The sequence below is a fragment of the Symphodus melops genome, assembly GCF_947650265.1.
Source record: "Symphodus melops genome assembly, chromosome: 2".
NCBI classification, from domain to species: Eukaryota; Metazoa; Chordata; class Actinopteri; order Labriformes; family Labridae; genus Symphodus; species Symphodus melops.
This window is the reverse complement of record NC_136692.1, coordinates 29,972,538-29,987,064: the sequence shown is the minus strand read 5'-3', so window position 1 is coordinate 29,987,064 and position 14,527 is coordinate 29,972,538. Positions and strand designations below refer to the sequence as shown.

The window sequence follows — 14,527 nt, the reverse complement described above, 5'->3', positions numbered from 1 at the left end:
GGAGCCTTTTTCTTTTGTCTCTTCGGTCCCGTCCTTAGTTTTTCCTCTAACGTCCCACATTCTGTCCTCTGCGTCTCATTTAAAGAGGTTACTCCGAGTCCCCTCCTCACCATGTATGCTGTTTTAAACGAGTCAGTCCTTCTGTGTCCTTTCACGATACAAATAAAAATCTTTCATATTTAACCTCCTGGCGTGTCAGTGGACGAGCAGTGAGGTCGCTCCACGTGTATGAAGGCTATTCAAGCAGGCGGCCTCGGTGCAAGTCTGACATGTGGCTTCCTCCCCGCATGTCATTCCCGTCTTTTTCTCCTTGGTTCCTTTATGCGCTCCTTCTTTTTTTAAGATTCATGTTTGGGCTTTTTGTGCCTTTGTTGCCCGTGTTGAGGACCATGTGGGTGCGTGCACTAACCACTGTGCCACCCGCTCCCCCTTACCTACGCTTTAAGATTTACTTTATTAGTCCTGCGAGAGGAAATTCAAAATACACTCTGTTGTTGAACATACTCCACACACATTAAAAGTGGCACCTGCAGCTACCAGAACAAGAACTAGATTTAGTCCGCATCCGGACTTGAACCCAGGTCCTTACAGACTATGCTGCTGCCGCCCGTCCTCCTGTCTCATCCAAATAAAGGCGACATCACCTCACTGTCAAACACACGTGACTCTAAATGCATCATCAGTAATGAAACATAATGAACCCACGTCTCTGCCTTCACTTTGATCTCTTCTGAAAAATAAAGTTTACCCAATCTGTCCATGTTTGGAGATAATCACGCTCTACATGATCTGCACGCAAGAACAACTGCACACATTTCAGCTGCTGCTTTTCGTCTTCACGTGCATGACTTTATCTCATGTCATGCATTATTCCTCGGTTGTCACTTCAACACGCTCCTCCACTGTCCCCATGTTTCCCCATGAACGTAATCCCGTCTCTCGTGTCCTGTCCTTTTTTTTAACCATTCCCCGTAATCATGGTGGCGTCCTCTCGCCTGGGGATTTCATCACCTGGCTGAGAGGTTGAGAGATGCAGACATCAGGAAATCCCCGTCACAGCAATGAGACACTAACAAACCACCCGACGTGTTGAACTGCTGGAAAAGGAGCTCTGATGAAAGACTCAGATCACAAACCATAAACCAATACTAAGATTGCCCTTTTAAAGAATGCACAAAAACTACAATGACTTCCCTTCCTTGGTTGTGATTATGGGAAGGATGATAAAACTGCATGGCTCAACATGCTTAGTGATTAATCATTTCAAACCGAAAGAGCTAATTGTTACACTTGATTGGGTTTTGGCATAAATTCTCGCGTATCCAGTACGACTAAAACTTTAAGTCCATCTTAAAGGTCTGGATAATCTGCCCGATTCCTTCTTCAAAGTGTTTCTAAGCAGACAAAGAACTGAACAGCATTTATTTCTCTCTCTTGTACTATTTAGCAGGACTGGGTCTTTACAGAAAATAAGAACATAAAAAACTCCCAGCAGCCTCGAGCCCCGACTGAATCAGAGTATTCAGTTTGAAGCAGCCATATATCCATTCCAACACGGCTCCTTATGAGGGGGGGGGGAGCGAGCGAGCGAGCGGCCCTGAATGCATTATTCAACATGACTCTGGGATAACAAGCTGGTGAGGCCGAGCTGGATAAAAGACACATACAGTAAATGTGGAGATATAGATCTAATGGACTGGTCGTCACTGACGAACCCAATGTCGATGTGTTTACACTCAGCGTGTTGTACTCTCTCACCTCTGTGCATCGACAGCTGGTGAAAAGGGAATATCTCTGTGTCGGCTTTATCTTTGATTGGATCGCCTCAAGGATGCACTCTGTGGGAAAACTGGGAATGATCTGCTCACCTTGAAAATATTCCATTCGGTCGACACGACCTCTGGACTCGCCGCTCTGTGAGGTTTTATGTGCCCCCACTCTCCCTCCCCACGTTTCCTGTCTCTCTCAAGATGCCATATTTAAAAAAAAAAAAAAAAGAAAGAAAAAAGCCGAACAAAAAAAAATCTCCAAGAACATCAAAAAATCTCAGTTTCAATATTTGACATGATGTCGTTGTGCTTTTAATAACTAATGTTCAATGTTTTGCAAATCATCTCATTCTGGTCTTAAAACTGCAGGTTTGAGTCTGATGACCTCAAAGGCAGAGACTAAGCGGTGTGTTTGTGAGTGATATTCCTCCCCAGTGAAGATAACAGTGATCGAGATCAGCCTTTAGTCATACATCAGTAACGTAAGTGCTTCTTATTTCCTACGAGGTATGATGGCTATCTGATCTGTACCGCCTCGATGGGATGGATGGGCCTGAATGTGAAAAGGTGACAGGGTTAAAGAGGAGAGTCTGTATGGCCCCTACACACACACACACACACACACACACACACACACACACACACACACACACAGAGTCACGAGCACTCATATATCCATGGGTTCAGTACAAATGAAAAAGGATCTGTTTTGATCCCTCAGGGAATTGGCTTGAACAGAGACAGCAAGGACACTGTACAGGAGGAAACCAGGAACAGGAGCAGAAACACGTATATGAGGATAACATCAGATGGTAAATGGATTTTGAGATATCATCTGAAAGGATCTATGACTCTGCTGCAACCGTCCTAAAAACCACACTGGTGTTAAAAAGGAAGAGAAATACAGAGTGTATTCAGATCCTTATTAGTCAGAGACATGAAGCAGCTTTTCTTGCAGGGGTCCAGTGATGATTGAGATGAATGAAAACATAAATGTATCTTTTTTTTTTTTTAATATATGTCTAGTTTTATGTGGGACTGGAAATATTCTTTGATGTTGATGTTCGATTTGATCCCGATATTGCGATTGGCATGGCGATCTAAAAGTTTTGTGATACAACGTATCGATAGTTTTCTTTTACTTTTTAAAAGACCAATATGTAACTCTGACCCCTAGTGTTTAAAATGTGTACTGCAGTCTAAACTCTAATCATCACAGAGAGCTGGCTCCGCCCCCTCCTCTCACGCAGGTCAGCATGTGGTGGACACTGTAGCTTCAGTGTATAGCCAGCTCTGCATGTGGTGGACACTGTAGCTTCAGTGTTTAGCCAGCTCTGCATGTGGTGGACACTGTAGCTTCAGTGTTTAGCCAGCTCTGAATGAGGTGGACACTGTAGCTTCAGTGTTTAGCCAGCTCTGCATGTGGTGGACACTGTAGCTTCAGTGTTTAGCCAGCTCTGCATGTGGTGGACACTGTAGCTTCAGTGTTTAGCCAGCTCTGCATGTGGTGGACACTGTAGCTTCAGTGTTTAGCCAGCTCTGCATGTGGTGGACACTGTAGCTTCAGTGTTTAGCCAGCTCTGCATGTGGTGGACACTGTAGCTTCAGTGTTTAGCCAGCTCTGCATGTGGTGGACACTGTAGCTTCAGTGTTTAGCCAGCTCTGCATGGCTCTGTAAAGCTTTCTGCGTTCTAACCTCTCTCCATGTTTCAAAAGCATCTCCAACATTGATCCTAGTTTGAGCAGCTTTCTGCTGCTGGAGCTTATTAGAAACATGCAGAGGCTTTTTAGCTCGGGTACAATCACTTCTATCTGAAGCAGTTCCACTGCCCGCTTCCATCGCTGCAACACCTGTTCACCTGATAACTGCTCTCATATCTGGCAAACCCAGGGGCGTCCAAAACGGCCTTCAAAGCCCCGCCTACCTTCTCTGGTCCAATCAAATCCAGAGCATTCAGGACCAAACTAGGTTTCCGAGTTCACAGAGCTGCTGCTGGTCATCTTCTTTCAGTTAGGATGAAACAACAGCTGGCTGATCTCCAAACTCTTTTTTTCCTTTCGACTTCTCTTGTCAACTTTTTTTTTTTCTAATGACAGACACAGCGTCACATTGTCAGAATATCAACTCCCCTTTAAAAAATGATTTCAAAAGCATCCCATAAAAATGCTTCTGTAGATCGATTTTCCTTCCAGGCCCGAGTGTTCAGTAGCCTGCAATTCTTTTTTTTACAGTATGTGTGTGTGTGTGTGTGTGTGTGTGTGTGTGTGTGTGTGTGTATATGTGTGTGTAAGCATGTCTGTGCCAGTGCAAGCTTCAGAAACTGACCCTGATCGATAATCTATTAGTAGCAAGACATGTCTGCTTGGGCAGGCTCACAAATATACACACTAAGTCGAAGCAGCAGACACACACATACGTACAGCTGGACACGTACAGGTGAACAAGGTCAACACTACACATGCATAAAGACACAAACTTCTGCAGAGTTAACTTATTCCTCTTTCACCTCGAGTATTTGCACCACTGGGGAATATTTCACAGCAAATGGAGCATTGCAACTTTATCAGCTCTGCTCTCCTCCTCCGTCCTCTCCACTTATCTCGTCTCTCCTCCACTCCTCGACTGTGCCACAGGACACAGGACTCCGGGGAAAAGTTGTTTCTGTCGAGACAAATACGACTGTGATGCAGTCACAGATGTTGCAGTTTTCATGTATTTGCTCCATAAGAGTCTGTCCTGTTAATAATCGAACACAGTCTGCATGCTAATCATGTTGTAGCCTGTGTTTAATTACCCTGTGTGTGTGTGTGGGTACATGTGTTCTGCAAAAATGAGGTGTTGCAGCTTGCATACCTTTACATTAGTTCTGCTGCTTAGCGCTGAAGTCCCACACTGCAGATTCACGATTCAGCCTTTCACTGCTTCAGTCATAGCAGCACAAATGATACGAATGTTCCTACGAGCTCATTTAAAGCACACACAGCAGTCATGGATATCGGATTAATTTAGACCTCGCATTTAATCCGTAGCCTACGCAGTGTCACATGTGTTGCAAACCTTTCACGCGGTATGTTTGTGTTTGTTTTATGGGATTCAGTGAATTCTGCACACAGAAGACACAGATTATGAAGATAGAATTCCTCTAAGACAAAGACTGAAGTGGAAGAAACAACCATGTCCTTGACTCCTGTTGCCCTCTAGTGGTGGAACGAAGGATCAAGCTCCATTTGATCTGCAGAGTCCCTTTGCACCTTTAAGTAAAAGATCCCAGACCCAGCTCTTTATGAACACGTACAACCTTCATGATGATGACGATGATGATGATGATGGTTTTGTTTTATAATAATAATGTTGATATCTTGGATGGTTTTGATGCTAACTTTAATTCTCAAGCACGGCTGTCGATGTTGTGCTCTGACTCTGGTCACTTCCTGTCAGAGTCTCTGGTCACTTCCTGTCAGCGTCTCTGGTCTCTTCCTCTCAGCGTCTCTGGTCACTTCCTGTCAGAGTCTCTGGTCTCTTCCTCTCAGCGTCTTTGGTCACTTCCTGTCAGCGTCTCTGGTCTCTTCCTGTCAGCGCCTTTGGTTTCTTCCTCTCAGCGACTCTGGTCACTTCCTGTCAGAGTCTCTGGTCACTTCCTGTCAGCGTCTCTGGTCTCTTCCTCTCAGCGTCTCTGGTCACTTCCTGTCAGAGTCTCTGGTCTCTTCCTCTCAGCGTCTTTGGTCACTTCCTGTCAGCGTCTCTGGTCTCTTCCTGTCAGCGCCTTTGGTTTCTTCCTCTCAGCGTCTCTGGTCACTTCCTCTCAGCGTCTCTGGTCTCTTCCTGTCAGAGTCTCTGGTCTCTTCCTCTCAGCGTCTCTGGTCTCTTCCTCTCAGCGTCTCTGGTCACTTCCTGTCAGCGTCTTTGGTCTCTTCCTCTCAGCATCTCTGGTCACTTCCTGTCAGCGCCTTTGGTCACTTCCTGTCAGCCCCTGTGAGACTGATCAGCCTGTTTGCACTTCCTGACGTTGTGTCCTCCTCTCTTGATCCTGACTCGTGTCATCCTTCCTCTCTGATGAACGTCGCTTTGGATAAAAACATACTTAATGAATTAAAGAAAGAAATTGTCCATTTATTTAAAACAGTATTATCCATATCCTTAAACGTCTCTCATCATTATTTCCTCTTCTTCATGTCTATGTATTTGGGGTTTTTTGGCAAAGGAATTTAGGAAGTCAAAGCACAGAAAATGAAAAACTGTTCTCCAAGTTTGGGGGAAGATTTTATTTCTTGTGTAGAACACAAGTATTACAACAAATGCAAGTGCACCAAACAACAGCAGTACAACATGCATCAATAAGTGAGTCGCAAACTGCAGGAAAGTAAACAAAAGGGAGAAACTAATACCAGCTGGGATTAAAGAAAGTTGTAAGCTGTTTATAGTGTGCACCCAGTTTCTCTCGCTTCCCTTTTTCTTTTTTTTTTCTTTTTTTTTTTACGTGTATACTATTCTTATCTCATCATGTCCTGGCAGGCTTTGTTCAGCCTCAGCAGCAGCTCGCACAAAAATATTGAACTAATGCCACAACAGGACTAACAGTTTCCCCCGATTGTGTGCTTAAGACCATTAAATGAAAACGTATTCCAGGGCTTTAATCTGAAATGTTATGCAAAATCCTGCAGATGTGTTTTATCTTTAAGCCCTGAGGTTGGAAGGTATCGTTGGTAAAACCCTCACTTGCAGGATAGTTTGTGCAAATCTCTGGATTATACAATGCACGGCCAGAAACGCCAATCAGAGGCTCGAGCGAAATACTCCTTTTCTTTACCGACTACAGATGTATTTAAAGGAACACATTATTTTAATACCACGCAGCAGTCGTTCAGCTGGACGAGGACAGATTTGTAGGATGCGTTTCCAGCTGATGTACACGTGGACATTTTTGTATTTGGACAGATGGATGACGTGCTCAGTGGACTGAAGGATAACAGGAACAAGCTGACTTCAGCAGTGTGGTGAGGTCTCTTGACCTTTACTCTCTGAAGCCTCAGCGGCTCAAAGGACTGAATGGCCAATGTTTCAACGGTTCGACTTCTTGGTTCCCCTCGTGGAGAAGGCGTACAACTCTGTTACATTACAATTACGCACTTTGCAGTCATGTCCAGGGCGACTGTGGCTCAGTGGTGGAGTTGGTCGTCTCTCAACTGGAAGTTCAGGGGTTTGATCCCCAGCTCCTGCAGTCAGATGTCCGATGAGTCCTTGAGGAAGACTCTTAACCTCAAGTTGCTCTGCTGCGTCTTATCGTTTGATTCTTCTTTCAGACCTCAGCAGAGCCCTCGCTAAGTTTCAAAACACACTCCAGACTTTCATGCTCTTGGCTGTAAAGCAGCCTCTGACTTTGTTAACACTTGAACTTGTTGGTTTGGAGAATCTCGTACTACTCTGAACTAATTGTGTACTGGTTTACCTCAGATTCTGATTGGTTAGCTGAATGCACGTCAAACCCTGAGAGCACGCCGATGACTATCTCTGGTGTGTTTTCTGTTGTTACACGACCGCTGGGACTGAAAACAACGAATTAGCATTTCACACCAGCAAACACATCACTAATTTAGTAGTTCCTGCTAATTAGCTGAATTAAAGTTTAAAAAGCAATGGAGGGACACCGCAGGCACTTTATCACTCATTGTTTGACTGGTGTTCTGTGAGCGTTTCGACCACATACCTCATTCATGTCTTCAGTTATAAAGACAAGTTTCAGTGTCTGAAGTTATTTACTCCTTCTTCCTGTTCAGCCACAGATTACAGATTCAAAAGCAGACGAGTGACAGTCCTCTGTTAGCTCTGTATCATAGACTGCCTCAGTGTCCTCTCATGGTGTTTCCTTGTTTCCTTCCTTAGTGTGAGTTACCCTGCATGCACCCTCAAGGACTCAGGACATTCAGACAGTTTTTTTCTGGATGCACACTGAGTCCGATGTGTTTATTTTTCCATTTTTCTATTAATGGCGATAATTTGCAGAATGAGACGAAACGTCTGGCACTCATCACAGAGCGCGATGAAGCAGTGAAGATGACTCCTTTCACTACTCGACAAGAGCGAGGAGAGTTTGACCTGTTGATAAAGGACCTGCAGAATCATCCCCAGCACTTCCAGCTGTATTTTTCGGATGTCTCAGGGACACTCAGGGATGGATGCCACAAAAACGCAGAAAATCAAACCTGTTTGAAAAGAAACAAATGTGCAAACATGATCGACATAACAGGAGCGTTTTTCTTCTTCTTTTTTTTTTTTTACATTTGTCAATTTTAGACCCAGTGTGCACAGTCCTTTAGTTGTAAATAATCACATATCAGATATTTCAGTCTGAGTCCAATTGGAGTGACTGTAAATAAAAAAAACTCTGATCACAGACTCAAACCGAGCTGACAAAAGAGATTTCTCACTAATTCAAAGAGACAGAAGGAAACCGACAGAGCAGAGAGAGAAGAGCTGAAAGCTTCTTCTTTTTTTCTTTTTTTTTTGATTGACAGATATAAGTATGTCTTGTTTACTAAATGTCCATAACCTCTAAGACAGTGAGGTGAGACAGGCAATCACAGGGATGCAGGCAGGAGAGCTAAAAGCTGTTATTAGGCTGATGGCAGAGATGAATCAAGCTAATGTATCTGGTATGAGGCTGGTGTGCTTAGCTGGGTTCTGTATGAAGTTAGACAGGCGGTGAGACGGAGAGCAGAGGAGACAGACAGAGAGAGGGAGATGAAGGATGCTATTAGAATGATGACTGAACACAAATAACCAATCACATCACTTAGCTGGCTTGGGTGCAGACCTGTTGAGACAGACGGTCAGGTGAAGCAGTGAGACGGGCACACTGAGAGCTGTTATTAGACCCCATCTGTACTGCTAGCTGGAGGCTGCGATGATGAGCCACGAGTCCACGGCTTATTATTACCTGACTAATTACATTGGCTACCTCAGGCTGGCATGCCTGCGTCTGTATTTATAATCAAAGTGAAATTAAACTATTAACTGAATTAATGGCGCAGTGGTGAATGTTGTGTCAGCTCACATGGGAGTGTGTGACGTGTGTGTGTGTGCCTTTAGTGTGTTTATTCACGCGGCTGTGCACATTTCACACGACGAGGGGAGATTTATGAGCGAGACAGTAAACACGAACGCCAGAGGGACGATGAAGTGAGACGGAGACGGAGATGACAAAAGGAGCGTCTACAAAGTGCACGGCCAAACAAAATGTGTACCACACTCGTAAAGAAATGCTGCGGCTCACCGTGAAGCAAAGTAAAGGCCGTTTCTATTTCGATCCATGCACAGACTGTGTTTACCGATGGACGTGACTCAACCTCCTCCCGGTGTTCACATGTACAAATCAAAGGGCGGCCCGCCCAGGAAGCGTCTGCGGGGACGGACTTGCTTCCAGTAGTTTAGCTTGTGTTGGGAGTCGGGGCTCTGCCCTCGTCACTCCGTGCAGGTTTTATTTCCACACAGGAGTTTGAGGAGTGATTTGAGGAGTGATAGGAATATATATCTCAAAGCCTTCAGTCGGAGCCTGCAGCTGGATGCGGGGGTGGTGGAGAGAGAGAGAGAGAGAGAGAGAGAGAGAGAGAGAGAGAGAGAGAGAGAGAGAGAGAGAGAGAGAGAGCAGAAAACTCCTGCAGGTCAGAGCCGGTGATGAAACAACAGAGAGCCGAGATCATGCAGCTTAAATAAACCTGTGGATAATGACAAGTGTGAAATCAGTCAATCCAGCAGGCGTCACCTCGTGTGTACATTAAGGCCTTATCGCCTGCAAAACCTGAGGTGCACTACATTTCCTTTTAGCGTCGATTTGTGGGTACTTCCTACATTACCGGAGCTAAATGCATGCACACAGTGTATTATAGTAATCACTGCTTTTGCAACAATCAATGTAGCTTACGCAGCTAACCTTGTGCACTTCAAACAGGTCTGGGAGTATCTCAAAACGAAACAAATGAACCTCAACAGTGCTCAAAGAACCTGCGGCGGGTACATTTCAGAAGAGGCTCGATATAAATATATGATTCCAGTGTATCATGCCGCCGCGAGCTCTCATTTTGTAGTGTTTAATCAGCGCATTTCTGCATAATTGTTGTGGGTGAAAGTGCTGTTGGATGGTGTTGAGGCGTATCTGAGGTGGACTCATCTGTAATCACTGAAAGGCTGCTGAAAATTGGCCACAGCATGATTTGTTGGCAGTCAGAGAAAGAATGTGTGTATGTGGTAATCATCCATGTTGGGCAGCTGCCGTCTGCAACTGGCGACGCCTTAATGTCACGTATCAGTAAAATGTGTCAGAAATAGCACACGCATGGAGATGGCAATACATCACCATGTGCGCCAACGTCTAATCAGTGGAAGGGTTACTATCCTGCAGAGCAGACATCTCAAAGTAACCACGAAAAGCATGTCCAACATCCGACTGACGTTCAAGTGAGACATCGTCTGACCATCATCACACAAACGTCACTGAAGATCGCAGCTTTAAAGACGCACTTTCATGGAGAGGGATGAGCCCGTAAGGTCACACACAGCCGTCCAGCTCGATGCTAGACATGAAAACATGGAGGGGAAAAATGCAGGGCAGGAAATGTGGTTGTTTTTGGACTTCTGCAGAAAAGTAACCGTGCTGATCAGAGGAGGCTGCAGCTCTTTGCCCTGTCTCATTATCAGGACTATATACACTAAATGGATAAATAGTTAAATAAGCGAACTGACATGTTTGTGCACCTCGTCTATATACTGTGTGTTGTTGTGTTATCTATTTAGGCCTAAATGCACTGACACCATGTTGTATGTGTTTCATCACCCTGAATCCCCACATACCCGGAGGGCGCCGCGGACTGTCAGCACCTCGCTTCTGCTCCTTAGGACGCAGCACGCTCTGAACACAGAACGACATGATCACGCAGGAATAAAGAGAAAAACATTTTGCTAAAAAAAAGATCAGAGCAACAGATTTTACTTTACGACGTCACAATGAGAATATTCGCCCTTACTGTATGTCAATGCTACGCGTGTCACGGAGAAGAATACTGGAGAGTAACGCACAGAGCACAGAGATGGCGGTGGTCTCTTGCAGACACCGTGCAGCAGTGACAGTATAGAAACGTTAAATGTTCAGACTCAGGGTCTGTCAGGAGTAATCATGTTGGTCTGACTTCCTGGGACCATGACGAGTGTGTGCGCAGGTTTTCCTCCTGGTTCTGTCGCTTGATTGGCTCGTTGTCTGTCGGCTGTTTGATCCTTTTTGTGCTGCTGGCTTGACCAGGAAGACGTTTTTGTAATACAGCTTAAATAATATACACTTTAAGAGCTCGTTTCTCTGCCCTGAATACAAGCTTACAGGTTTATAGTGGATACATTTGTAATTGGATACCGAGCTTTTGTTTCTGCTGACGTAGGCTGTGATTACGGTTGATTGCCTAAAGGTAGAATCGACTATTTCCTCATCAAGTGAGCCTTGCTGTTATTGTTACCCGCTGCTATACATGTCACATAAGCTCCACCAAGCAGATTGTTTGGCTTCAATCAACTGTTGGATAAATAGAAATTAGCAGCTGTTTAATATGCAGCAATTATTTACAGTCTGCCTTTTCTTGCATTTGCATACGAGTGCTTAATCAGATGAGGTTTCACGTTGGCGCCGGCACTTCTGAGTGACTGAGTCCTGCACTAAGCGAACGCGATCCGGCCCTCTCATGCACGCTGCCCGTCGAGCTGGAATGATTCGAAACACATTACGTCTGTCATGCTTTACAAAGCGCCCGTGGCTTTAAACAGAGTGGAAAGATAATATAGTGAAGCCTATCACACGCCCCGTTGAAAATAATTAATCCAGTGCACATGCGCTGGGAACCAGATGAAAGAGGCGATGCACGATATGGATATTTGTTGTCTGCAAAGTTATTGGCAAGTGTGTGTGTGTGTGTGTGTGTGTGTGTGTGTGTGTGTGCAAAGTGGCTGAGCTTTGATTGAACTTGAACACATGCACATGCAGCACATATGGAAGTGTGTGTACATCTCCAATGTGTTGACTTAAATCACACCATGTAGACTGCTTGTGTGTCCTTTGTAAATTTCGCCAATTTGTGTTTTTTCGACTTAAAAACAACAACTTGTAATCGTCCCTGACACTCGTGCAGCGGCCAGCGTTTGTGTTTGTGATCGGAGTCTCTGGACGCTCTGAAGTGCAGCACACACAGGTGTGTGACACATTAGAGATTTGGTCTCCATGTGCATGAGCAGACACCTGAAAACAATGAATATCCACTCATAACAAATAGAATAACGAAGGGAGGGAGAGAGAGAGGGGGGGGGTGAGAGAGGTGGGTTGAGAGTGACGAAGAAGGGGAGGAGGGAAGATTTTTTTCCATTTCAACGGATCAACGACTTTCCAATTTTAACACAATTCTCATTTGGTATTCAGAGCAGAATGCATCACGATATTAATTTGGGGAAATCAACAGAGAAATTGGGTCACCTGTGAGCTATTCATTTCACGCCATCAAAACAATTTTTTTTTTTTTTAAATGGGCAAAATGGGAAGGCAAATAGACTAAAAGTAAGCGCACAGATATGATGAAGAGCGATGGGAAAGTGTGGGTAATAATCTGAGAAGGATGATTTGCAGACTGAGTCTCTCTGCCGAACAGACAGGAAGAGAAAGACGGCGGGTGAAGGGAGGAAGTAAGTTGTAAGATTGAGTTTAAATGGCATATATTGGCTTTGCATTCATTGCAACACATCGGCTGAATGTAAACGAATGTGTGCAGAGCGAGGCTCGATCAGACTCTAAAGTGGAGAGCAGGGGTCAGGGTCACAGTCGCATTTAGCTCGTTAGTTTGAGAATAATTGCCTTTTTTGTGAACACACACACACACACACACACACACACACACACACACTATTGGAAACAAGCAAACACACTCACAGACAGGATGCTGTTTTGAATAGATTATGCAAATGAAATGCAGTGTGTGTCAGACCGGCAGAGGAGAGGGCTTCAAGTATGCGATGTGAAAGTTGACACAAGCTTGGGCGCTGTTGGTTATGCAGGTTAATGCAGTATTGACTGCTGCCCAGAGCGCTGACGTGTGGACGCATGGAAACTGAAGGTATAAAAGTGTACATGTATATATTTGAATATGAGGTTGTTTTAATCATCTCTCCGTCTCTTTCTCTTTCTTCAGGACAGTCCACTGATCCTCCAGTCAGACAGAAATGTGACAGTCAATGCTCGAAATGACCAGGGACACCTGACCGGTCAGCTGACCGTGGGTAAGAGGACAAACACTCACATACACACACTCCACTGGTTCCCAGTTAGATCCTGAAAGAAATGCAAAATACTCTAAACACCTCCATCCTCACGCCCCTCAGTCCCTCTGTGACCTCCTACACCCACACGCCACGTCCACAAACCTCCATGGGACACCGGCCTGCTGTCCATCACCACACTCTGCATCTATGCAGACGTGCATTCATAGTGATGGAAACTCAACCGTTGTTTTTTTAAATATCATCTTATTTTGTCCCTTCAGTCTCTCTGTAGATAGTGGTCCTCAGTGTCTCTGTATTTATTTTGTCCCTTCAGTCTCTCTGTAGATAGTGGTCCTCAGTGTCTCTCTGTATTTATTTTGTCCCTTCAGTCTCTCTGTAGATAGTGGTCCTCAGTGTCTCTGTATTTATTTTGTCCCTTCAGTCTCTCTGTAGATAGTGGTCCTCAGTGTGTCTTTGTATTTATTTTGTCCCTTCAGTCTCTCTGTAGATAGTGGTCCTCAGTGTGTCTTTGTATTTATTTTGTCCCTTCAGTCTCTCTGTAGATAGTGGTCCTCAGTGTGTCTTTGTATTTATTTTGTCCCTTCAGTCTCTCTGTAGATAGTGGTCCTCAGTGTGTCTGTATTTATTTTGTCCCTTCAGTCTCTCTGTAGATAGTGGTCCTCAGTGTGTCTGTATTTATTTTGTCCCTTCAGTCTCTCTGTAGATAGTGGTCCTCAGTGTGTCTGTATTTATTTTGTCCCTTCAGTCTCTCTGTAGATAGTGGTCCTCAGTGTCCCCCTGTAGTCTCAGTGATGTTAAAGAAGGACTCTGCTGCATCTTTGAATGTCTCATTTCACTTGAACAAACTCTCAGACAGCTCAGCTGACCAGTCCAAAGTCAGATCCACCTGATGACATCACACGTTGACCTCTGACCTTTGTTTCTGTTCCTTTGAGCTGTTGCTTCAATTTGGGATTCCCAACCATTACCTGTTTCTGTGTTTATATTCATGTCCTCACGTTCTAGATACAGGAAGGGCCTTATTTTTTTTTTCAAAATAAAAGCACACCCCAAGTAAAGAACACTACAACTTAAAACAGGAAACACTGAAGAATGAGCTACGAAACAAAAGACGCAAGACCAGAGAATTAATAAAACAGAACTCAAAACCCCTAAAATAAAACATAAATAAAACCAAACCATGACAAAGGGCATTGCTGTATTTCAAAATAAAAAAATGTTATCCACACAGGAAGTACACTTATCGATTGAATTTCAGCTATTAATCACAAGTAGAGCATTTAAACTTTGACCACCCTTAAATCAGTAACATCTTGGCTATTTGAGAGCATTGAAAAGTACATTAACATTTTTAAAATGACAGATCCTTGGTCGTATTCATAACCAGGATTAAGACTGAACACGTTTCAGGACATCGACATCATGTGCAGAAGATTTCCTGCAATTACTTTTTTTA

At 44.3% G+C, this 14,527-nt stretch overlaps 1 protein-coding gene across 2 annotated transcripts in view; it reads left to right on the top strand.

Annotated features, from left to right (window-relative positions):
• The window catches only part of LOC306818793 (zeta-sarcoglycan-like), a 313,446-nt gene that overhangs the window by 226,732 nt on the left and 72,187 nt on the right, over positions 1 to 14,527 (top strand). For both annotated transcript variants that reach the window (XM_079336511.1, XM_079336512.1), the window contains one exon: positions 12,981 to 13,068. In XM_079336511.1, the coding sequence (XP_079192637.1) occupies positions 12,981 to 13,068 (88 nt within the window). The remainder of the gene's footprint in view (positions 1 to 12,980; positions 13,069 to 14,527) is intronic.